At 41.0% G+C, this 26837-nt stretch overlaps 2 protein-coding genes across 2 annotated transcripts in view; both read left to right on the forward strand.

Annotated features, from left to right (window-relative positions):
• Nucleotides 1-26837, forward strand: part of LOC111197112 (interaptin-like) — a 526024-nt gene that overhangs the window by 292195 nt on the left and 206992 nt on the right. The window lies entirely within an intron of this gene.
• On the forward strand, nt 9262-13677 carry LOC111188826 (uncharacterized). The gene is made up of 4 exons (XM_049475838.1): nt 9262-9339; nt 11005-11033; nt 11778-12250; nt 12344-13677. The coding sequence occupies exons 2-4, from the start codon at nt 11011-11013 to the stop codon at nt 12868-12870; spliced, it is 1023 nt and encodes a 340-aa protein (XP_049331795.1). The 5' UTR covers nt 9262-9339; nt 11005-11010; the 3' UTR covers nt 12871-13677.

A 26837-nucleotide genomic window follows, 5' to 3' on the forward strand; every position in this document is an offset into this window, starting at 1 on the left:
AACATTCCTAGAACAGAAGAAAGCAAGCTGTTTTTCCAGGATAACTTTGTATGCGTCTTTATTCACGTATCATTCGCAAAGACCAAACTGCCCAATTGCAGCCTTGCTGAATCATCCCCAGATCATCAGCGATCCTCCATCAAATTTCACAGTGGGTGCAAGTACATCTCTGTAGATCCCCATCTAAACATTTGATGACCAGGTGTTGAGAAAAGCTGAAAACTGGACTCATCAGAGAAGATGACCTTTCTCCAGTCCTCGTGCAATTCTTATTATCTGTTATCTGTCTAACTTCAGGTTGGCTCTTCTTTGCTTCTCATTAAAGAATGTCCTTTCTAGCTTGAGTCCTGCCTCTAAGAGATTGTTTTGAACTGTTCTTTCTATGCACTTCACCCCAGCTGCCATTCGCCACTCTTTTTACAGGTCTCTTGATGTCACCAAATAATTTGACAATCAATCTCCAGACCTGAACCCCACTGAAAAACCTCTGAACATAATCATGTTAGATGTAAGTTGATCATGAAGAGTAACTGTTTATTATACTTTGGGTGTATTGACAAATATCTTTCAGTTATGATTACTTATCTTAGTATCTATAATTACATAATCATTGTGTGAAACCTTGTATTTTATATGCATTAACCAATACTCACATTATATTTGATCATTTTTACTCACAGTGTATTTTACACGCATTTATATAGAAGATTAACCAATAATCACAATATATTCTTTACATATATAGTAAAACATTGTTTGATCAGGCATGTAACTAACACAGATTCTATTATGACAAATGAACCCACATGATACATAAGGCGTTTACTAACACATAGGGTCTATTGTATGGCGGTCTAACCACGCGCCACTAACACATTAACATATAACATATGAGAACTATTGTGAGACTTATGTAGCTCATGCTTGAAGCATTTCGTTCACTGCATGTTTCTGACTAACGGCCATCAATCATCGACTGGTACACTCGGTACGGGGCTAAATTGCTACAGAAGAGGCTCTTAGATCAAAGCGGCCTTTTGGTGAGTGAGTGCCTCCCTAAAAACCTCTGCTTCAAAGCGGGGGGTGACGCACACACACAGATAGTGCCAGTTCCATTCTGGAAGAACACAGTCAAGGCCAAACACTAGTGGTCCGGTCAGACCTGTGAAACTTGAACACTAACACGTGAGAATATGCCTACTAACATGAGATGATTTTAGCAACGCCTCATCAGCAGGTTTCACGTCATTTGGGGTATAAACATGGAGTCAGATCAGAGGGGGGTCAGAACTTATGCTGGGACGGCTGTTAGACGGTCTTTCATGTGTGGGTTCTCCTGGATATTCAGTGCTTTGTAATAAATACTTGGTTTGCTTTCAACTTCACTCCACCTGTCTGACTCTCTCTATCAAACGAACACGCAGGGGAGTTGTACCACGGCCGAGAGGTGGGGGTAGCCCACCTTTCATTTTCTTTTCTACAACAATTTGGTGACCCCGACCTCTGAACCAGTCTAACGGAGGACAGCATCCGGCACTGATCCACTCACGGCCGAACTTAACAAAACAGGTAAGCAGAGCCGGTTTAATCAAATTCTGCATATTGGCTATTTCAAATTTGAGTGGATCGGAGGCCTGGCTGCTGTCCGGAGGGGAGCAGGCAGCATACCTAGCTATTTAATTGAGAGTAGAAGCTGTGCCTACTCCAGGGTTTTAAATGAGAATAGAAGCTGTTCCTATTCCAGGGTGTTAAACGGTAGATGCAGTACCTACTGGTTTTACGGATTGGAAGCTGGCGTGTCCCCCCGGCTTCTGACGAGAAGTTCGGATAAAGGCTAGGTGTAAGGCTCACCTCGAGATTGATCCGCTCGTAAACAAGCGCAGATGCTGTACCTGCAAGAGTAGACGCTGTACCTACTCACCTCTATTTTAATTCGGTTAAAAAGAGCAGATGCTGTACCTGCTCGGGTAGACGCTGTCCCTACTTCTCTATTTTTAATTCGGAAGAGTAGATGCTGTTCCTACTCAACGCCTTTTATAATTTTGTTAAAAAAGAGTAGATGCTGTTCCAACTCAAAGTCTTTTATAATTTTGTTAAAAAAGAGTAGATGCTGTTCCTACTCAAAGTCTTTTATAATTTTGTTAAAAAAGAGTAGATGCTGTTCCTACTCAAGTGTTATATAATTTTGTTAAAAAGAGTAGATGCTGTTCCTACTCAAAGTCTTTTATAATTTTGTTAAAAAAGAAGCAGATGCTGTTCCTGCTCAAGAAATTTGGTGAAAAATTAGTAGACGCTGTACCTACTACGTATTAATACAGATAGAAATAATTGACAAAAGATTGGGTTAATATATTGAGCGTTTCATGTTGAAAGTTGCGGGCTTTAAGAAGCGTGACTGGGACCATATGGAAAGCCTTCATTAGCGCGTGAGTGTTAGTTTAAAATAAATGAGTAGCTTAAAAGTGTGAACGGGGGTCCTTAGGTATAATCGAAGGCGGACCGGGAGCGGTATCTCGCGGGTGGGCGGCGACCCACTGCTTGTGTGCATTGCTTATTCGTGTCTTCTCTGGGGTAAAAGAAAACAAATAAAAAGGGGTATACATAGCAGTATAAACTATAAGTTTGAGGGAAGTGAGTCTGTGGCCAATAAGTGTAAGAGAGTATGCGTGTGTATGTGTGCTTATTCCAGGGACTGAGTGTGTCTGACTTTGTGATTGTGTATGTGCGACTGACAGAGAGAAAAAGAAAAGGGTCTACGAGTGTCTGTTACAGGGATTAAAAGTGTACCTGTGAGTGTGAAAGTGTGCGTGTCCAGTTTCCCAGAGAGAGAGACAGAAAATGTGTATCTTGTGTGGCGGAGAGAAAGAATGTGTGTGTGGCAGTGAGTGAGAAAGTGTATGGCAGCGAATTACAGAGTGTGTGTAAGACAGAGTGCGTGAAACAGAAGTGTGTGCGTATGTGTTGGAGTGTGTGTTAAACTGTGTGAGAGCGGGGCTCCGGTGAGCAGTGTGATTGGTTGAGTGTACGAAATCTTGTGTGACAACAAAATAGGAATGGATGAGTCCCACTGCAGGGGAGGAGTCCAAGGTGAAGTAGGTGGAGTTGGTCCAGCCCACTGATTTGGCTTTAGACTGAGAGGTTGGTTATATTTGTGAATTAACGCTTGTGAGATATCATAGAAAATAGAACATCAGTTCAGTAGGGAAATAGAGTAATACACGGTGAACAGGGGGAAAAGGTTTTTGTATGGATAGAAACATATATATATCAGAAAATATATAAGGCTATAAAAAACCTAACTATACTAGGTAAGGATCTATCTGTACACGGAGCGGTGCAGTAGATGTTACTAATGGTCATAAATACTTAAATAATTAACAGAGTAAAGTAACTGATGTGACATAGAAATATAATATAATACAAATATGCATATGTTATAAGACAGTTCTGAAAAGAGAATGTGAAAATGTGAACACCCAATCATGAGTAAAGTGTACTTTAATGTAAGCGAGGTTGGGGAAGTGTTAATATTAATAATTAAGTTGTTGAATAATGTCAGAGAGGTGTGTGACTGGATAGATAATTAGAGAATTTAGAGAATTTAATAAAGGGATTATGGAGATAGAATTGAGGAAAATAATTAGCTTAATTTTGGGTATTGGACTATATCTTGGGGGCCCTAACCTAACAGGGACATATGTCTAACTCTATATTCTATAAGCAGATCTAATAATGAAAATAATGAAGGTGTGTGGCGGTGTCGGAATTGTTTCCTATTGCAGAAATACTAAGCAATTTGGATTGGCCATTTTTACAATGCTTTGTCAAAACTCAGCAGTACATTTTTCCCCATATAGTTCACTATTAATTACATTATATTATAATAATATTGTACAGAAGATGTATGCTAGAAATTCCAAAATATACTATGCCATGCAGTACTGTTGTGTCAGCTGTCCTCAGAGCAGGACAAATAAACATGGTTTCTTGTTTGATTGTTAAATAATCAGTTCAATAAATAGAAAATGCTACATAGTGAATGAGTTAATGAGTGAGCCATTCCAAACACAGCTTTTTCTATCAGGTGATTTAGTCAATTATCTTACTATTCGTTTCTTATTCAGACTGATCTCAGTTCAGTCCTAGCTGAATGAGACTTATATAAGACGGATGTAATATCTAATTTCTCTATGATCTCATGTATCTCAGGCTATGCTGACATTTTGATCCCCTTAAGTGGGATAGTTGATTTCAGAAACCAATGAGGAAAGACCTTATCTATTTGAAAATGAAACTCAGTATTGGATGTAATACAAGCATTAGTGAATTGGGTCTTTCTCATTTTAAATAAGGGGACATCAAATGTGTTTAAAAATGCAGCTCTCTGTTTTGCTTTACGGTATTAAATTAGACTAGAAAGAGATCTGGAAAACAGCATAAATTTAGTTGTCATGCTTATACAATGCCACCTATAGATCAAATGCATAATTTTCTGGCTGTAGCATGTACAAAATCAGCAGGCCTGCAGCAGGAAGGAGGGGTAGCTGAATCCCCCTCAGCAGGCCCGCAGCAGGAAGGAGGGGCAGCTGAATCGCCCACAGCAGCAGACAGCACACAGCAGGGGCCGTCAGTGCCTGGCTGTGACTGAGGAGAGGAAGTGAGGGAGTAACTCATTCAGCAACGTTTCGATTGCGTCAGAGTACACTACATACAGAGACTCTTAAACACATCTCATTAAAGAACACACATAGTCTTATCACACACCAACTCATACTTTTCATTCACTGATATTGCAGACATCAAGAGCCAGAATAAAGCTCTTCGTACGTGGGGCTGAGGTAGTCTACCTTCAGAACCCTGAAGCAAGAAGAAAGAAGAAAAGAACAACACGCATTGTAACTTTAACATTTACACATATAAGGTTATAAACTGTGATTTGCTAAATTAGGGGGGGAACACATTATTTTTTCTTTACAGGTTGCCTTGGACTCTTGAAAAAACGGAATTGTAAAAAAAAATATATATATATATATATATATATATATATACTCTGTAACCCTAACACTTACACATATAGGGCTATAGATAACAAGTTTACTAAATAGTGGAAAACTTAGAGGGAAAACACATTTATGGTTTAATAATGGCTTGGTACGGTAAAAGAGGGTGGGACAGGTCAAAGTACGGACACTATAACCAACCAGCATTTCCTCTGGTTATTCCAATATGGCTCCAGATAATAATAACCGTTGCCCTCATGGGTATAATGATAATAACACTGGCCATTGTCTCAAAGCAAGAACAACTAACAAACGGTAGAGGGAACAATTGTAAACACTTTGGCGACCATGCACCCGACAAACGCAACAACTAAAGACCAGCCCACACAACTTAATAGAACCAAACGAGCGACCATCACCCAGTCTAACTCAAAATGCATTTGGCGATGGGGAGGTATAGAATTAGACTATTATTGGGGTGAGACGACCGCATGGACAGTGAACTTATGCGACGTGGTGACTTGTGGTAAGCTGGGGTCCAAGGGGGAAGCGGTGTATTTGTGTTGGTCCCGTGATGATAATCTTAAGTGTAACCATAACACCGACCAAGCAGCTTATAAGGCCAGACCTTGTAACAAGCGGGAACACGTAATTAGGTCAACGCATGTCAATTGGGATCCGAGCGAACGTTGGGCAACTCGTGAGCGGGAGAAATGGAATAAACTTAACATACAAAGAGATAATGATCCGATAAATAATCTAATAACCATTGCATTAGAGTGGCAATCAGATCCTAATGGGGAAAAATCTTCGGCATTTTTTTTTTTTTATAGGGGTCGGGGTGGATGTAAGTGGTAATGACCCTGTGGGATGGATCAAAGTTAGAGTTACAGATAAACCGACCATTGACACCGACGAGGCCACAAAAAACGCAATAGACAATAATGGGGGGGATCGGTCTATACTGGGAACAGATTATTCTACATGGACAACTGAACAGATCGTAAAGTTAAGTACAGGGTTTGAAGGGAGCAACTTGTGGATAAAATGGATAAATGCACAAGCCAGAGAAGCTAACATGGACGGGTGCGTAGCATGTGCGCAGCTAGACCGGCATTGTTTTTAGGTCCGGCACCACTGTTTCCAACAGAAGACCCGATAGGATTCCAGTGCATGATTAATTTAACACGTATGCCAAACCCCGCTAATTGTACTGCCCTGTCAAACATTTTCCCAGTTATAGCAAACAACACCGGCTCAGGACAATTTCAGATTCCCGATTCAGGTAATTTTACTTGTTTTAACCACACAGCAGGGGATGAGACAAAGCACCCGAAACAATTAGGCAACATAAATCCTAATTTGTGCCACACTATATTCAATGCCGATTCCGGTAACTCTATAGGCCCATGGGCCAGAGCGGGACTGTATTATTATTGTGGAGGATCAACCTACTGTTAAGACTGCCCACGCGTGGTCAAGGCCTCTGCGCTATGGTAAGACTAATTTCCCCAATCACTGTGTACTGCGCACACAAAACTATTTCTAATTTTAATAGGCCTAGGAGATCAGATGACTATGATTTTGACTTAACCAAAAACACACCTACGTACATAGACGCAATAGGCGTACCTCGGGCGTACCAGACGAGCATAAATTAGTGGATCAGATAGCCGCCGGATGGGAAAGTATCTTACTTTGGATCACACCAAATAAGAATGTCGATAGAATTAATTACGTAAATTACCAAGTAATGAGACTGGCTAACATTACCGGGGCAGCAATAACAGGCTTATCAGAACAGTTATCCGCAACTTCACTAATGACCATACAAAACCGTATTGCCTTAGATATGTTACTCGCTAATCAGGGTGGCGTCTGTCATATGTTCGGAGATGTATGTTGTACCGTAATCCCTAATAACACGGCCCCTGATGGAAAGGTAACTAAAGCGTTAATTGCCCTAAAAGCCCTGTCCAGAGAAATGGCAGAAAACACGGGGGTAGAGAATCCAATCACTAAATGGCTGGAGCGAACTTTCGGACAATGGAAGGGGGTATTTGTATCTATGGCTTCGGCAGTCGCTGTATTCGCTGCTATTTTAGTTACATGCGGATGCTGCTGTGTGCCGTGTATTAGATCCCTGATAGAAAGAACAATAACACGAATGATGGAGGGCACAGACGATAAACCGCCATATATGTTACCTATACTGGAGTGTGAGGAAGAGCAAGAGGAAATGCTGTAAACCGACCACTCTTGGGGATGACTTTAGGGCAATGATGTCACTTCCTCCTTTGATAGAGTTCGACTCATTAGCCGCCTGGGGCAGAGGGGCTGTGGGAGAATTTTTCCTGTCAAAAATTGGTTGGAAGGCTGCCGGACAGGTTTTCGCTCCCACCATTAGTAAAATGTTCGCACATATGTTTATCAAGTGTTGAACATATGTAAATACATATTTGGAGGAATTACGATGAGTTGACGTATCTGGTTGATACGTCAAAAGCGGGAATTGAAGAGTAACTGTTTATTATACTTTGGGTGTATTGACAAATATCTTTCAGTTATGATTACTTATCTTAGTATCTATAATTACATAATTATTGTGTGAAACCTTGTATTTTATATGCATTAACCAATACTCACATTATATTTGATCATTTTTACTCACAGTGTATTTTACACGCATTTATATAGAAGATTAACCAATAATCACAATATATTCTTTACATATATAGTAAAACACTGTTTGATCAGGCATGTAACTAACACAGACTCTATTATGACAAATTAACCCACACGATACATAAGGCGTTTACTAACACATAGGATCTATTGTATGGCGGTCTAACCACGCGCCACTAACACATTAACATATAACATATGAGAACTATTGTGAGACTTATGTAGCTCATGCTTGAAGCATTTCGTTCACTGCATGTTTCTGACTAACGGCCATCAATCATCGACTGGTACACTCGGTACGGGGCTAAATTGCTACAGAAGAGGCTCTTAGATGAAAGCGGCCTTTTGGTGAGTGAGTGCCTCCCTAAAAACCTCTGCTTCAAAGCGGGGGGTGACGCACACACACAGATAGTGCCACGATGTTCCATTCTGGAAGAACACAGTCAAGGCCAAACACTAGTGGTCCGGTCAGACACGTGAAACTTGAACACTAACACGTGAGAATATGCCTACTAACATGAGATGATTTTAGCAACGCCTCATCAGCAGGTTTCACGTCATTTGGGGTATAAAACATGGAGTCAGATCAGAGGGGGGTCAGAACTTATGCTGGGACGGCTGTTAGACGGTCTTTCATGTGTTAGTTCTCCTGGATATTCAGTGCTTTGTAATAAATACTTGGTTTGCTTTCAACTTCACTCCACCTGTCTGACTCTCTCTATCAAACGAACACGCAGGGGAGTTGTACCCCGGTCGAGAGGTGGGTGTTGACTCACCTTTCATTTTCTTTTCTACAACAGTCACAAACCATTAAACAAAGCTGAACAGCTTGATTTTTGTGGAAAGAGTGAAATAAGGTCACCCAAAAGCAGTGTGAAAGACTTGTGGAGAGCATGCCAAGACACATTAAAGCTGTGATTAAAAAATGAGGGTAATTCCACCAAATATTGATTTCTGAACTCTTAAAGCCTTAGCGATGTTGTTTATAAATTAATATGAACTGGTTTTCTTTGCATTATTTAAGGTTTGAAAGCACTGTACCTTTTTATTATTTGACCAGTTCTCATTTTCTGCAAATAAATAAATGCTCTAAATTACAAGATTTGTATTTGTAACCTGGGAGAAATGTTGTCAGTGGTTTATAGAATAAAGCCACAAAGTTTATTTTACTCAAACATATACATATAAATTAGTTAAATTAGAGAAACAGATTATTTTGAAGTGGTCTAATATTTTTTCCAGAGTTGTATGCATATAAATAGTCAGTGTGCACTTTGCAGTATAGATTTACTGTACTTTGAAAATAACTCACACGGTCATTAATGTCTAAGTAACTGCAACACAAGTGAGTATACCTCACAGCTCAAAGAATAAAATGCATATATTTAAATTATAAATTGTAAACCTCCCTACCTTGATCTGTCAGGTCTTCAGTGGAGGTGTAGAAGAGGTTCTCTAAGCTCTGCTGGTCTGAAAGATGAAGAATGAAGAAATGAAGGTCTGTCTCTCCATATTTATTGTCTGTAGGAGGAGAAGGTCCAGCCCCCAGCCGAGCTGTGCTGCTATACTTAAGCAAGAAACTCACTCAGTCTCATAAGAGCGGATCATCTTAAAAGATCACTAAAAATTCAAGCTCAAGAAGGACTAACTGCAGGTAAGATGTTCACAAAAATATTTACCTTTGATAGAACAACCAAGATGTCTTATGCTATTTCTGATATTCATTCTTAGACATTCTTAGAGCTATTATTAAATTGTTTAATCTCAAGATGATTTAAAAATACAGAATCATTATTTATAATTACATTGTTTATGAATAATTATATCCACTCTCCAGCCTGAAAACAGATAATGTAAATATATTGGAAGGTTGATAACTAATAATAAGTAACTTTATAAGTAACTAAATAAACTCAGTAGTTTTCAGCTTTAACAGTAAATTCTTTAAGGGTATTTTTGTGGTCTTGTGTCTTTACTGAAAGAACACAGGGTCATTCCAGAGAGGAAGGTTTAGTGGTCTTTGTGTGTAACAAGCAAACAATTTTCAATCATACTCAGAAAACAAGCAAAAAAATTATTTTGCACTTTGCAATTACACAAAAAAACAAGAAAAAATGCCCTTTTTAAAGCCACCCTGCTAACTAAAAGCTCTGTAAATATAAAGTGAAAATAGGAGCAGGTCTTTTGTTAGAGGTGTTTTATTAAATATTGTATGTTTTGTGTGAACAGTGGTGTGATAAAGTATTTGCCCCCTACAGATTTTTTTGTGTTTTTTTTGTCATGCTGATATTTTTCCAATTCTCAAACTTTCATATGAGACAAATATAACCTGAATAAATATAAAAACACTTGTTAAATTTAGTTGATTTCATTTATTAAGGGGGAAATATATTCAAACCAATGTAGCTCTATGTGAAAAAAGTGTTTGGCACCCCATAAATTAATTGTGATTAATCAACTGTGAAAGTTGAAAGTTCAATTTCACTACTAATCATAACCAGACCTGTATAATCAATCTGAAAAATGTAAGTATAACAAAAATGCAAAAACAAAAGAAATCTGTAATGAACAAATAATTTTTCATGCCACTGTATGCCATATTCATTGTTGTATCATAAGATGCATTTACTATTAATGTTTACAAAGCTGATACTTAGCAGGATGCTTTTGAATCATACTGCAGTAATTTTAGATATGAAAAGTGGACAACTCTGTTTTATTGCATTATTTTCTCAAGGAATATTAGAAGGTAATTTCCTGAAAATAGCTGTCTGTCGTGCACTTGCAGCTAGAGGTGTCATAAGCCATTTCACTTTGTTTACAGAGCTTTTAGTTAGCAGAGTAGCAGCCTCTTACTGCAGATCCAATTATATGCTCATTTACATGCGATTTGCACTACTACGCTATAGCATTGTATATCTTAAGTTTTACGTTTAGCACAATGATCATTCAGGGATTAAACTGAAGTAGACACTAGGATCTAAACAGTAATTCACTTCCAAACTTCCAAACGTTTTTGGCGACTGGTTTCATGTAGATGGCTGAAAATGTGCATGCAGGTAGTTAAAGTAGTACTAAAGAATATGAGTTGCTTAGTTGGTCGGTGTGTTTAGAAGTTTTGACACCTTTAAGCCTTCTACTTCAGGCCCGCCGGCAGGCCCGCTAGAGGGCGCTTCTGCAGTAACAGAAAAAAAACTCCAAAGTTTGAGAATGCAACACAATGCATGTCTTTAAAATGACTCTTTAGCACAATTTCACAATTCTCACCAAAAACCTACAGACTGCCACTTTAACATTCCTTTTCTCTTTTTTTTGCCAGATTAACATGGGCCAGATCTGTTGTTCTGGGTAAGTTGCAAACGCAACTACAAAAACAACATCACAATCAGTATTATACATTAAAAATAAAATTACAGCAACATTACAGATGTTAAATACAAATGTTTTTCACATCAGTTCCTTTGGTAGAAGTATAAAGACTAGGGTTTTAAAATAGTGCACAACCCCACCTTCTCAAAAACATTTTTCCAAAAGCTATAATGACTGTAATGTTATATTAAAATGTCAATATTGAAAATGCACACATATTCAAGAAGCTTAGTTGCCAGATTTGGCGTAACATGGCTATTTTTAAAGTAGAAAGTAAAAAAAACTGAAAATTTAAGGAATAGATGTAAAAGGTCATCTGAATAATAATTACAGTGAAGTACAGATAATCAACATTTCTACTTAAGTAAGGTAATGAAGTATTTGTATTTTGTAATTTGTTATTTGACACCTAAGTGCTGAACTGATCGACATTTTTTTAGTTCTGATCTGATTTTAATACACAGCTTCTGATACCGACACACAACCCGATATCCGATCTGATCCAAGTTTTTTGTATTAGTATTAGTTTTTAATTCAACTATTTTTAATATTACTGTTATGATTATTGGTATTGTGTTTAATGTTACATCATGAGGTTGAAATGTACCACACTTCACATCTTATTAGAGGAGCAAAAAATATACACAAATATACACTGAAATTATATACATTTTAAAGAATCTGAATAAAGAGTTCACTTCTTTTACTGTTTCCTTCTCTTAGTGAGAACTCAAAAAAGACCTCAAATAAGAAAGTTGTAAATTCTCTGAAAGATGGACTGAGCTCCATCAACAGAGTCTATGAGGCTCTTATTGATGGAGATGTAGATCCTCTTAACTATGAATGCACCAGAGAGCAGATTGTTCGGGCGGAGCAGAGTCTGGACCAGTCAGAAAAAGCAGCAAGTAAAGGGCTGAAGGGTTTGGATAAAGATATTGAGACCCTCACACTCGATGAGGGAAGACTTGAGCAAATGTTGAAAGAAACAAAAGACACTTTAGAGAACCTGAGAACAAAGCAAGAGTCAAATGAAGCCTTACTGAGGCAGTCTGAAGAATCTCTGGAGGAGGTAACAAGACATCTTAACTCAGCAAAGGACAAAGTTCAGGCACTAGAAGAAAGGAAACGGAATGCTGAGATTGTGTGGGGTGTGGGAGCAGGACTGCTTGCTATACCAGTTGTTGGATGGATTGCTGGTGAGATTCACATAATTCATAATGATACAGCATACATGTACTGCTTCACTTAAGCTTGGGATTACCTAACACAACCTCTCTGTCTCCTTACAGGTCCTATCATGATGGTTCACGGAGCAGCAGAACATAATCAAGCTTTAGAAGCTCTAAAAGTGGCTGAAGAGGAGATGAGTAACTGTGCAGATCAAGTGGAGAAGTACAGAAGTAAAGTCTCTAAATACAACTCCAAGATTTCCCAGACCGAGCGCGAAATCAAAAAGAAACATGATAAGATAAAGCAGATCCATAAAAAGATCCCAGAGTTGAAGAGGGAGAGAGCTGTTGTAGCTGAGTTACAGAGCAATCTGAGAAAAGCTGTTCACATCCTGAGCACTCTGAGTGGGAAAGCTAACGTTGTCGAGTGTCAGACTCGCAGCTTTGTCCTCCTGGAGCCAGTAATGAAGGTAATGGAAGATGTGATTAAGTCAGCAGGAGATATTGCGGAGAGTCAGTTCCTCTCTGATAAAGGAATACTAAGGCTTCTTGATACGATGAGGGAGAAACATAATGTGGCAGTTCGTATGATAAGGGAGAAACAAAGCCTGGAGGCCAGTAGTGACGCCTGTGAAATGTATACTTGATTTTGATTCATTCTGGAATGATAACTCAAATAAGACTGTAGATAAAAAACATTAAATGTCTGTACATATAAATGACATGTACCATTGCTAACAATATTACTAATAATAATAATAACTAACAAAACAATAATTACAAATAATAATATTGTATTCCATATCAGTGATAAGTGTAATGTTATTGGTAGTGATGGGAGCGATCTGGGAAGCCCCCACCCATGGATTCTGGACGTGTATATCCTTTAATCTACACTTATATCCTTGTATTTGATGATTATGACCATTCAATAAATATAATCATTTAACTGTAATCATTAGCAAAACATTGTGCAGACACACCACAGTTTTTATATTTAAAATCTCTTATTCCACTTGGATCTTTGTGTTGTTAGAATATCATGTTCATTAAGAAGAGGCAAGGTTGTTTCATGTTGTGAGAGGATGCAAGGACAAGATGTTGACAACTGCAAAGGGAGATAGACCCTCTACTTAGATAGCCTACGCACGCCTGTTCTACGCGGCGCAAAGTCGCAGACAGGCCAGAAGACACTGAAGACCCCAGGAATGGACAACAACATGCTGTTTGGACTTTGTGACGTATATCTTGTTGATGCAACATATGTAATTCATTGTCATGTGTAATCAGTAGTGTAATGTTGATACATTTGAAGAACTAATCCTAGAGACAATTATGTCAATATTGTTCCTGTAATACTTTTGTCTTATTTTCTTACTTTTTGTCTGATTCATCTACTGGTGTGTCTGTAATAATACAATGATTTTCTTCAGTAAATTTTATTCTAAATGGGATATCCTGATTCCTGGTTTTTCTTGTCCGTCTGGCTCACATACATTTTTGCTGTGGTAAATTACCCTGCAGTAGATTCTAAAATATCACCAGAATATTAATTAATTAATTCATTCAATTTAACACTGTTTTGTAAGATTCAGGGCACTGTCTTACAAGCTGGCAAAAGTGAATATATCTACACCGATCGGCATAGTGATCTGGAAGTGAGGTGTGTTCAAGTAAATTTATTGCAAGTTAAGCTGTCTTGGCAACAGTGGGGCCACTGACTGATTAGAACCTAGACATATATCAACAGTCAGACGTTCATTGCTATCTTGGCAACACAGGTATGCTGTGAACCCCTGCTCGTTACACATAAACACAAGGACAAATCCATCCTTTACATCAACAATAAACATAATACTAAATAAAATAGCATTGTCATTCCCTTAAATGACCTACTCTCACACCTTTACAGTGTGAACAAACAGGGCAGTTTCATCTGCTGAGAAGCAGAAGTGCTGCGCCGTTAAAATACCAATCCACCAAAGTAAGCATACACCTGGAATGTCTAGAGACACACTGATTGTTTTTTTTCCTGTGACGCCAAAAACACACCCATGAATAATTAAGAGAATTAGTACATGGCTTTTGTGATTTTTGGGCCCTGTATGGCATACTTTTCCTGTTGTTATGATCGTTTGATAGCAAAGACACACTGACACTCCCTAAATCAAGCTGCATGGCGTACAGTTGATGGCTTACCTATAGATCAATAAAATAGGGCACTAATGCATTTAACTGTGTTGAAACCAATGTATATATATATATATATATATATATATATATATATATATATATATATATATATATATATGAAGTTTTAAATTTGAATTCTTCTAGTTTGCACCATCCTGCGTAATTGCAAATTGTACTGTTCCATATATATTTTAATCACACTTTACTTTATTTTAATCATACTTTTAATCGGCTCGTTCCACAGCGCTGACACCTGGCAAACCACCCAGGAGATCGGCTCGTTCCACAGCGCTGACACCTGGCAAACCACCCAGGAGATCGGCTCGTTCCACAGCGCTGACGCCGGGCAAACAGCCCCGGAGATCGGCTCGTTCCACAGCGCTGACACCTGGCAAACCACCCAGGAGATCGTCTCGTTCCACAGCGCTGACACCTGGCAAACCACCCAGGAGATCGTCTCGTTCCACAGCGCTGACGCCGGGCAAACCACCCAGGAGATCGGCTCGTTCCACAGCGCTGACGCCGGGCAAACAGCCCCGGAGATCGGCTCGTTCCACAGCGCTGACACCTGGCAAACCACCCAGGAGATCGTCTCGTTCCACAGCGCTGATGCCGGGAAAACAGCCCCGGAGATCGAATCGTTCCACAGCGCTAACGCTGGGCATACAGCCCAGGAGATCGACTCTATCCAGATGCTGGTGAGCTTTGTGAAGCTTTCTGTGCTGGACTTCCTTTCCTTAATTTTCTTTCTTTTTTTTGGGCACCACTGGGATAAGACCAGTTAGCTAGCTAAACTTGCATGTACGGTGTCTCTTTGGTGTCAAACAAAAAATAAATGTGCGTTTTAAATTTTTTTTTTCAGTTTTTTTTTTTTGGCCAACCTTTTGGCCAGCAGGGGCAAAATCATGATCCTGATCCCGGGGGCCCCAAGCAGTTGCGTGGTTTGTGTGGTGGTAAAATCCGCCCCTGCACACACACACACACACACACACAGTTGTCTATGACAGTACAGGTGTGGTTGGTTTTCACATGATGTTGTAAATGAAGTTTATGTTTTTTCTAATAAATATATCTATGTTTTTTCTCTATGTGTTTAGTCATTGTCATTTCCACAACATCTTGTCATTGTCGTCACAGCTTGTCATTTCCATCACCGCACATATTTTTCACAACATTACCAAAAATTAGTCAGCTCATATTTAAATCATATTTACATTTATTGATTACTTGCATTACTTTATGTAACAAAACAAATTATTTATTATTTAAAAGTAGCTACCCAAAGTAATACTGCATTTCACACTGAAAAATCTACAGTTCAGCATTTTGATCTTTAGGACAGTTAAATTAGGTCATTCAGAAATGAATTATTGTTGTAAATAGTAGTAAATGGTAAAAATATGTAAGCTAATGGTTCTAGAAAATTCTAGGATGTTTAAATTACTGCACTGTTTATTTATGTGTTAAATGAAATGTGGTGGAAATTTGTCATTTGTTTATTACGGGTCAGATAAAATGTGAAGAATAATAATTAGTCTTGTAAATTTAGTTTGAAATCTAATGGGTCTCAATACTACAATGGTTATTTAAACATATTAAGCTGTGTGAGTTGAATTTGTATAATGTTTTTTTTCACTCAACTTCACAAAGGCAAAGGTGCACATAATCTATAATCACCCATATACAGTATACAACAAAAGTACAGCCCTCACATTTCTGCAATTGAAAATATTTTCTTACATTTTTCCTGGTAGAACACGATTGAAATGAAAATTGGTATAACTAAGAGTACTTAGTGTACAGTTTGTAAAGCAGTATAGATTTCATATATTCTTAAAATATTCAACACACTGCCAGTAATGGCTAAATAGCTGCAACACAAGTGAGTACACCTCACAGTAAAAATGTCCAAATTGCACCCAACTGTGTCATTGTCCCTCCCTGGTGTCATGTGATTAGTTTGTTTAACATGATTTCAGGTGTAAATGGGGAGCACTGATGTTAAATTTGTTGTCTTTTTAGTGTTTTAACTTGATATTGAACCTGGCACTTCATTGCAAAGGACTATCTGAGGATGTGAAAAAATAGAATTGGGCCTAGGCTATAAGAACTTCCAAAACTGAGAGACAGCACACTGCTCAAGGTCAGTATTTTTTTTAGGACGGGTTCCACTTATAACAGGCCTCCCCAGGGTCAAACAAAGAAGTTGAGTCCACATGTTCAGTGTAATATCAACAGTTTGCTGAAGACAAGCAGTCCAAAGCATGGATTAATGGAACCAAATGCAGCTGGGGCACTAAAATAACCCCGCTAGCATGCTAAGCTAAACCTACTAGCACACTAGTAACTGAGTGATTTAATGTGTAAATAGTTTGTGGAATTACCCTGTTTCTGACCATGTTCTTATAAAGTAAGAGAAAGGCACACTAGCAGGGCTATCAGGAACTTCAAGCTACACCAGACTGCTCTTTTACTTCACTTTCACTTCAGCTACGCTGTACCAGCAACAGCAAACGAGCTTTTTAGCGCGTTTTTTCGGACAAGGTTGGGCGAGTTTCATTAGAGTGGGGCGTGGCAAACCCCCTCATTCACACTTTCTCTGTCTGAGGACCTTGGGGGCGTTACTCATGAATTTAAAAGACAGTCTGGTGGTGCTGAATTCCTATATCACCCACAACTGTGTGCAATTTAGAGTCCTATTTCATCACTCACACTCGCCAAGGCGTCAGCCGAAGGCGTCAGCTGTTGTGTGAAGACCAACTCATGTGAAGACCAACTGGGGTAAAGACCTGCGAGTCTAAAGACCTGCGAGTCTACCTGCGCGAGTCCACCGAGCAAGGCCACCGACAAGGCAGCCTGTCCTACTGCCTCCTAAAATGTGCTCCCATCACATTCCTGTAATCTTCGGTACACACAGAAGGCAAAAAAACACACACAGGCGCCAGGATCATACTAACCTGCATCTACTAAAACAAACCATGCCCACTGCTACCTCATTCTCTGTTGGGCTAAAAAAAACTGCCAGTCGGCTGTTAACAAAGCAGACTTTATCGCCTCTTATGCAAATCATCTGTCATTACAACTACTGGCCCTGACTGAAACTTGGATTAAACCTGAAAACACTGCTACTCCGGCGGCTCTTTCCAATAATTATTCCTTCTCCCATACTTCTCGTCTCTCAGGACGAGGAGGTGGAACTGGCCTATTAATCGCTAATGGCTTGAAACATACTCCACTATTACCTGCAAATACATACAACTTATTTGAGTATCATGCCACACTGGTTAATACTCCAGCAAAACTTGACACTATTGTTATCTACTGTCCTCCTGGACAAATGGGCGAGTTCACACATGAACTCGACATGCTACTGTCTTCTATCCCTGAGCAAGATTGTCCCATGCTCATTCTAGGGCAGGGGTGTCCAAACTTTTTTGTTGGGGGCCAGAAGGAGAAATATATTTGAAGTCACGGGCCACAGTAGGAATAATGTACAATGCATCACTGACATCATTTTAAACTGTCATCTAGTGACCCCTACTTAATATTATATTCTATAATGCAATGACTGAAATTAAGGTTAATTAAAGTGAATGTTTGATTTGATTAAATGTTTTCATTTTGCTTTAATTATTGGAGATGTATAGCTTATTGTGTACTATGTGCTATGAGCATCCCAAATGACGTAGTGCAGTTACTAAGATTTGGAAAGGAGTTCTAAGGAACTGACCTTATAGTTTTCTTTATTTCATTGTTTTTTTATTAATATCTGACAGTGGTGAGGAATATGTGGGACACATTTTGAGCAACCACAAAATAATAGTAAATATTGTTTAAAACTCACTGTTTGTAGTTTTTAATAAGGTATAATATACTCTTTGATGTGGTGAAAATACTATTCAATTGAATTATTTTTTTTTTCTTAAATAAAATTTAAATGATTATCTCCTAAAGAGGTCTTTTTGTAGGCAACAGACAGTAGGGGACCATTAAATTAATAATAATTTTAAATAAACCTATACAAGAACCTTACATATTAGCAAAGGACCCTCTTAAACATAATTTTTTTTATACTTGAAAACGTTATTAATTGCCAACGGAATTAGTACTTTTCTCATTGGGAATATTTTTCCCAAATTGTCAAGAATCAGAGTAGTGGAGTTATGTATCATAACTAAATTTTGGGAGTGAACCACGCCCTCACTCCTCCCACTTCCTTCCCTATTTAAACCGTCAGTTCCTCTCTACCTGCTCATTGTACAAACCTTGCATGTGGTGTTGGCAACCGCTCCTTACCTGGTTCACGATGGTTCTGCACCTGTCTGTCTCCTGCGACCAGCTGCTCCCGTCCACCCTGACTCCTCCACTGCCACTGCTCCAGGCTGCCTTGCCTCGTAGTGGTTTTATCTTGTCTCGCTGCTGTGGCTGTCGTCTCCTCGACCTGGTCTGGCAACGCCCGTGCCGCTTCCGCGGCCCGCTCTTGTTTCACCTTCCAAACTGCATTTTTCCGCCCGACCCGCTGGCTGGCTATGGCTCCACCTCCCTGCAGCCTCACTGTGTGGTACTCAAGCGTGGCCACGCCTGCTCTCTCTCTCCTGAGTGAGTGCAGGTGTGCCTTTAATATCCATAGTTAAGTTAAATTCCTGCTAATGAGTTCAGCGCCCTTCTCTCTCTCTCTCTCTCTCTCTCTCGGCGTCTTCTTTTTCTCTCGGCGTCTTCTTTCTCTCTCTGCCTCTACCGGCACCCACTATACCAGCCCTATATACATTTTTATACACATACGTATACACGATTTAATGCAATTACCACAAAAAAAAAAAAGGATTTTAACCTTTGATGTTGGGGGCTAATGTCAGGGCTTTTCTAACGTTTCATTCAGTTACTTTTATTTAAGAGCAGCATATAGGCAGGACTAACAATACAATACAATACAATACAATAGCACATAAATGTGTTTAGACTGATAATATAGTATTTTGTAAAACACATACAGATTCAGCTTCACCGCTGTTCAGAAGTTTAAGTCGCGCTCCATTTAACCAGTAGCACCGCAGTTTCCGCCTTCTTTTGACAGATCTGTTAAGGTGATTGGCTGCAGTAACATTTTGGACAGCTTGGTCTGTCTGCAGATTGAATTATTAAAAAGTGATTGACAACGACAGTGTAGTTCCTGATTGGCTGCAGTTGAACATGATTGACACATGCTCCTCCCTTTAGCCACACCCACTGGTGCTCTGGCTTGCAGCATTACCCTTCTCCATCAGCCTGCTGTGGCTCCGCCTCCCTGCAGCCTCACTGGGCCGTACTCAAGTGTGGCCGCGCCTCCTCTCTCTCGAGCGAGTGTAGACGTGAAGATGACTTTGGCGCCACCTGCTGGTCACATGCTAGTTTCAGTGTGTCCGTCTTTTATGCGGGACAGTGTGCGTGGGTCCTCAACGCAATCAGAATCCTCTTCGCCATCATTATAATTATCTTGCCATCTTATTCTTCTTTGCCATCATCATCTTCACCTTCATAATCTTTGCCACCATATCTCTGCCACCATCGCTGCTCTGTCTATTTTATTGTGCCATGGTCATCACCACGATCCGTGGCACCCTCATCATCGTCACCTCCGTCATCACCATCGCAGACGTCATCACTATCACACCCTTCATCCCCTTTGTCATCATGCCACAATCTCTGCCTTCATCACTATAACCATTGCCTTCATCATCCCTGCTGTCATCATCATGGCCATCATCACCATCATTGTCATCGCCACCGTCTCTGCCTGCATCATCTTAGTCATCACCACCTTAGTCGTCATCTTCGTGGCAGTCTTCATCGTCATCGTCGCCTCCATCTTTGCCCACATCACCATCATCGCCGCCATCTGCTTTGCCTGCATCATCGCCTGCATAATCGCCATCGACTTGAGCGTTATCTCGCTCTCATCATGGCCATCTTTATCGCCATCGTCATCATCGCCACCATCTCTGCCGGCATCACCGCCATAGTCTTCATTGAGGCCATCTTAGTCACCATTGACGTTGTCTCTGCCTACATCACCGCCTTCATCTTCATCGCCGCCATCTTCTCGTCTGCATATTCATTGCGTTCACCTTCTTCGCCCGCATCTTCTTCGCTCTCATCAATGCCATGTTGAGTATCATCTCGCCCTCATCATGGCCATCTTCACCTTAGTCATCGCCTCCATCTCTGTCTGCACCGCCTTCTTTGTCGCCACCATAGTTATCGTCGTAGCAATCATCATCGTCGTAGTAGCCATCTTCATCCTTATCGTTGCTGCAATCTCTGCCTACATCACCGCCATCATCTTCTCGTCTACATCTTCGTCTTCTTCGCCCTTCATCGCCATCATCTTGGGCATCATCTTGCCCTCGCTATGGCCATCTTCGCCACCATAGTCATCATCACCGCCATCTCTGCGTACGTCACCTTCATCGTCTCTGCCACAGTTGTCATGGCTATCGTCATCATTGCTGCCATCTCTGCCTGTCATCGCCATCATCGCCGCGATCTTCTTGCCTACATCTTCATCATCTTCATCTTTGCCTTCGTCGCCATCGTCTTGGGCATCATCTTGCCCTCGCTATGGCCATCTTCGTCACCATAGTCATCGTCGCCACCATAGTTATCGTCGTGGCTATCATCGCCATCGTTGTAGCCGTCTTCATCCTCATCGTTGCCGCAATCTCTGCCTACATCACCGCCATCGTCATCTCTGCCACCATCTCTGCCTATGTCATCGCCATCATCACCACGATCTCCTTGACTGCATCTTCATCGCTTTCACTTTCACCGCCCACATGATCGCCACCATCTGGGACATAATCTCGCCCTCATCATTCCAATCTTTCCTTGCCATCATAACAATGACCCTCAGCATGCTAATCTTCATCCCCATCGTCATCGCCGCCGTTGTCTTCGCCTCCTTTCCCTTCTTCGCTGCATCAGTCTGTCTGTCCTCCCTGCCCATCCTCCATCATCAGTCTGTCTGTCCTCCCTGCCCATCCTCCATCATCCTAACATTGGTCCCGCGGCCCGCCCTGCCCCTTTTCCTGTGCGACCCGTGTTTTTCCGCCCGGCCCGCTGCAATCCGCCCACCTCCTTGCAGTCTCGTAGGGCGTTGCTCGGGCGTGGCCACTCATTTTCTCTCTCTCTCCCATTCCTCAATCTGTCTGTCCTCCCTACTTTTCTTCCGTCTCCCAATTGCCGCCATCTTCCCACTCTGTCTTCCCACTCCATCGCACCCGTCTTCCCACTCCGTCTTCCCTCACCATCGCCCCCCTTCTTGTTGGACAGTCATGAGCTCCCCATCTACCTTCCCCGGTCGCTCCTGCTACGCATGTGGGCCGGTGGCTGCTTTTGGGGCCTTTAAACTACATGTACAACATGTGCATCATTCCACTAAGTCGTTCAACACCACCTTTCCACTCCAACCGATTCATGCCTCCTAGGACATCACCCTCTATGCTGTTATTCCAGTACATTCCTATACTTGAATAGGCTGGCAGCACCTTCAAACACCTTATTTAATTATTCCCTACCTTTCTTCCCTTTGACTTCCACACTGCCTTCCTCATGCATCGGCTCATTCTCTGGCTTTCTTAAGACTACAAGGTCGCACTTCCAACACTCAGTTGCTGGAGTTCTCAAGCCTGTCACAGTCAGACCTCTTCTTAAATCCTTGCAGTGGTCGAAAGTTCTGATTTAACTTTTGGGGCGAAGCTGCCCCGACCTCCACCCCAATACTCTGAGTTCGCTCCCCCTCTTTTCTTCTTCTCTGCCCAGTGAAGGGCGTGGGTCAATACTAGCAAAGTGGAGTTATGTATCATAACTAAATTTTGGGTGTGAACCACGCCCTCACTCCTCCCACTTCCTTCCCTATTTAAACCGTCACTTCCTCTCTACCTGCTCATTGAACAAACCTTGCACCCACCTCCTCCCCATCTTCCTCTTTCTTTAATTTCATTCTCTTCTCATGTATCTCTTCATGAGAGGGGGGGGCTTCGGCTTCACGCTTTACAGCAAAGCTGCCCCGAACTCCACCCCAATACTCTGAGTTCACTCCTCCTCTTTTCTTCTTCTCTGCCCAGTGAAGGGCGTGGGTCAATACTAGCAAAATAATGTTTGGCTTGAGAACAACAAAGAGTGAATACTCTACAGCAAAATGTATTTCTCATGTAATACAATTAATTACAATTTTTCAGCACTTTTTCCACTTCTGGTTATTTTTCACTAAACTTTTTAATTTATTTAGACTAAAAAGTTTACATTTTTGTATATAGTTTTCTTTGTGTGTCCTGATCAAAATTCAAGCAGATTGTTTAGTGTTCCCAATAAACACTTAAGGAATTATCATTAAAAACATGAAATTGTACAAAAAACAGTGTTGGTCGGCGCATGTGCAGTGCCGTAAAAAAGCACATATCCGTGGATACCATAACTCACCAGAACACCGGTTCCCCTGCGTAGTAAACACTGCTGGGAAAAGTTCAGCTGCGCTGCCATGGAGAACAAAACTCAGCAAAAACTACGTGTGAGAAAATCAGCGGAACATAAACACAGCGAACATTATGAGGCATTTCTCTCACCACCAAGACTTTCAGAAAGGTAAACTAGGTTGGGAATGCAGGTCCTGTAAAGCTCTTTAACTGTACCGCGGAGCTCACTGACTGTCCTGTGGAACTCTTTAATTGTAATGCAGAGCTCTTTAACTGTACCGCGGAGCTCAGCTACTGTTGTGCGGAACTCTTTAACTGTTGTCCATCTTCATCACCTCCACCACCCTCTCCTCCATCATCTTCATCACCATCACCACCATCACCCTCACCTCCACCAAATTCATCATCACCACCATCACCCTCACCCCCACCATCTTCATCATCACCACCATCACCCTCACCTCCACCATCTTCATCATCATCACCACCATCACCCTCACCTTCAACTCCAACTCCACCATCTTCATCATCACCACCATTACCCTCACCTCCATCTTCATCACCTCCACCACCGTCTCCTCCATCATCTTCATCACCATCACCACCATCACATTCACCCCCACCATCTTCATCATCACCACCATCACCCTCACCCCCACCATCTTCATCATCACCACCATTACCCTCACATCCATCTTCATCACCTCCACCACCGTCTCCTCCATCATCTTCATCACCATCACCACCATCTCCCTCACCCCCACCATCTTCATCATCTTCATCATCATCATCACCACCACCATCACCCTCACCTTCAACTCCAACTCCACCATCTTCATCATCACCACCATTACCCTCACCTACATCACCTCCACCACCGTCTCCTCCATCATCATCTTCATCACCATCACCCCACCATCTTCATCATCACCACCATCACCCTCACCTCCACCATCTTCATCATCATCATTACCACCATCAACACTATCAGCTGGCAGACAAATCAGCTCCTACAGTCCACCAACCTTTACTGCAGACCAAGTCAGGAGACAGCTGAGGAGACTTCACCCCAGGAAAGCAGCTGGCCTGGACAGAGTGTGCCCCAGAATGCTCAAGGCATGTGCTGTTCAACTGGGTGAGCCCCTCCAACATATGTTTAACATTAGTCTGCATCTAGGGAGAGTTCCTGTCATGTGGAAGACAACCTGCCTCATTCCAGTTCCCAAGAAGGCACACCCGAAGGAGCTGAATGACTACAGGCCGGTTGCTTTGACATCTCACGTGATGAAGACCATGAAGTGACTGCTGCTGGACCACCTCAGACCTCAGGTCCACCATGCTGAGGACCCACTGCAGTTTGCGTACCGGGAAAAGGTGGAAGATGCCATCCTCTATCTTCTGCACAGAGCTCACTCTCATCTGGACAAGGGGGAAGGTGCTGTGAGGGTCATGTTTTGACTTCTCCAGTGCCTTCAACACCATCCAGCCCCTACTGCTGAGAGACAAGCTGATAAAGATGGAGGTGGATATGCACCTGGTCACCTGGATCACTGACTTCCTTACTGGGAGACCACAACATGTCAGGATCAGGGACTGCTCAGTCTTGTTCACACTGTACACATCAGACTTCAAATACCACTCAGAGTCATGCCACATGCAGAAGTTCTCTGATGACACTGCAATTGTGGGGTGTGTGCGTAATGGTGATGAGAGGGAGTACAGAACCCTGGTTGAGGAATATGTGGTTTGGTGCAAGATGAACCATCTGCAGCTGAACATCTCCAAAACCAAGAAGATGTGCATAGACTTCAGAAGGTCCAGGCCCTCTGCTCAGCAGCCAATCTCTATTGAGGGGGGCGATGTCGAGGTGGTCAAATCCTACAGATACCTTGGTGTGCACCTGGACGATAGGCTGGACTGGTCAGTGAACACTGACTCCCTCTACAGGAAGGCACAGAGCAGACTGTACTTCCTCAGAAGGCTCGGTCTTTCAACATCTGCCATAAACTCCTACTAACTCCTAGCTGGACACACTCTCAGTCTTGCTGAAGTCTATAACACTATTTTTACAGTTCTACCCTATTTTGCACTAGTAGTTCACTCACTAGTTCATTCATCTACTGTTTATGTATTTTTGCACTGCTAAATTTGAATTATTATATATTATATAACTGTCTATCTATCTATCTATCTATCTATCTATCTATCTATCTATCTATCTATCTATCTACATGCTTTTGCAGGTTTGATGTGGAAGTTTTGAAAGCTGACCGCTCTGTCCGGCGGGGCAGGCACATTGTATGAGGACGTTATTGCCTCGTTATTTCATACGCAAGCATCTGTGCATGGGCGCATCCGCAAATTATTATTTTTTTTAATTCAGATGGGTTTTTTTTTTTCAGCATTTTTTTTGGGATTATGTTTATGTGTGAAGGACTCCTGAGTAATTAAGCTGAGAACACAAGGTGCGATTTTGGACAGAAAATCCATCCGTAAGATTCTATGGGTTAAGCTACACAAGCTGTTCAAGATACAGCATTACTTTAAACACACTTTTCCCTACATAAATAACTCACATGAATTTGCTATCTCACCTTAAATGCTGATAATTTACCATTCTGCCTTAAATGCTGCTGTGTCGGCACACAGGCTTTAGGCTGTAGATACTATTATTGGTGCTTTTTAGGTGGAATAGAACATTCTGTTTTATATGGACTGTTTGTGATTTCTGCACAACCGAAGCAGAAATGTGTAAAACTCTTTAAACATTTTATCTTCTTTATTGCAGGAAAACTGTTAAGGTGGAATGAAAAAGTGTTTTAAGGCAGAGGGGAACTGTGAACAAGAAACTAAAAGCTACATATGCAGCAGTAAATACACCTAGTGAGGAATTAGTTACTCAGATGAGTAGTTTTACAGAAAACTGCTGTATTACAATTTTTAAGGTAAAACTTATTTTATATCCTTTTAATGTGTTTTTGCAGGATTAACTGTGGATTTGGCTGTATGACATATGAAGAGTTTGATTCCAAAACGCGATAAACGCCATTTTTAAAAAAAATGAGTTAGAGCCAGAATCAGAATGTTATGTGACCACTCTTGAAAAGCCAATATTCAGTTTTCATCAAAACGCCACATCCACCGTGTAATACAGCCCTGTTTTCTCTCTTTCTTTCCAAAACGCAATAAACGCCAGTCTTGATTTTCCGCAGAACGCCACATCTCCCCTCATCCAATCACAGGGCAGCATTCCACGAGCTATCTAATGTAAACATTATAACACGCGCCCTGCTGAGCCGGCCGGCATTTCGTGTAGCCTACTTTCACTTTCGTTTTTCACTCTCAAAGTCCGCGAAAATGAACGGTTTTGATGGTATAGAGGAGCCTGTTCGTGTAGCAGTTATTGAAAAAAAGAGAAAGCCGTCAAAAGAGTATCATGTGCGTGAAAAGGTAAAGAAAATGGCATTCAGGAGGGGGAAAATACCGGCTGTCATCTGCAGTTCACACACACACACACACACACACACACACACACACACACACACACACACACACACAGTACACACTATACTACACTACACTACACTACAGCACATGAATGTAACGTGATTTTGGGGATTTTATAGTCTTGTTCGTTAATTAAATTTTGCACTTTTTTGAAAAGAAATGTTTTGAAATTTGTGTTTTTTGGCCCAATGGTCAAACTATTATATTTAGATGTACAATTTACTGTTATTTATTATTGTATTTTGCAAATTTTCAGTCAAAAAATGTTCTATTGATGCCAAAGGATATATAAGACATTTTGAAAAAAAACATGGCATGGATTTATTGCGTTTTGCGAAAAATCTTTTAATATTAAAATCTTGATTTTTTTGTGTTATTTTAACCTTAGTATGGTATTTGATAGTTTGAAACAGAAAACGGTGGTTTTCAGCCTACCACTTTCTTGCTAAAGAAAACCCTTTTTT

The sequence above is a fragment of the Astyanax mexicanus genome, chromosome 3 (assembly GCF_023375975.1).
Source record: "Astyanax mexicanus isolate ESR-SI-001 chromosome 3, AstMex3_surface, whole genome shotgun sequence".
Classification (NCBI taxonomy): Eukaryota; Metazoa; Chordata; class Actinopteri; order Characiformes; family Acestrorhamphidae; genus Astyanax; species Astyanax mexicanus.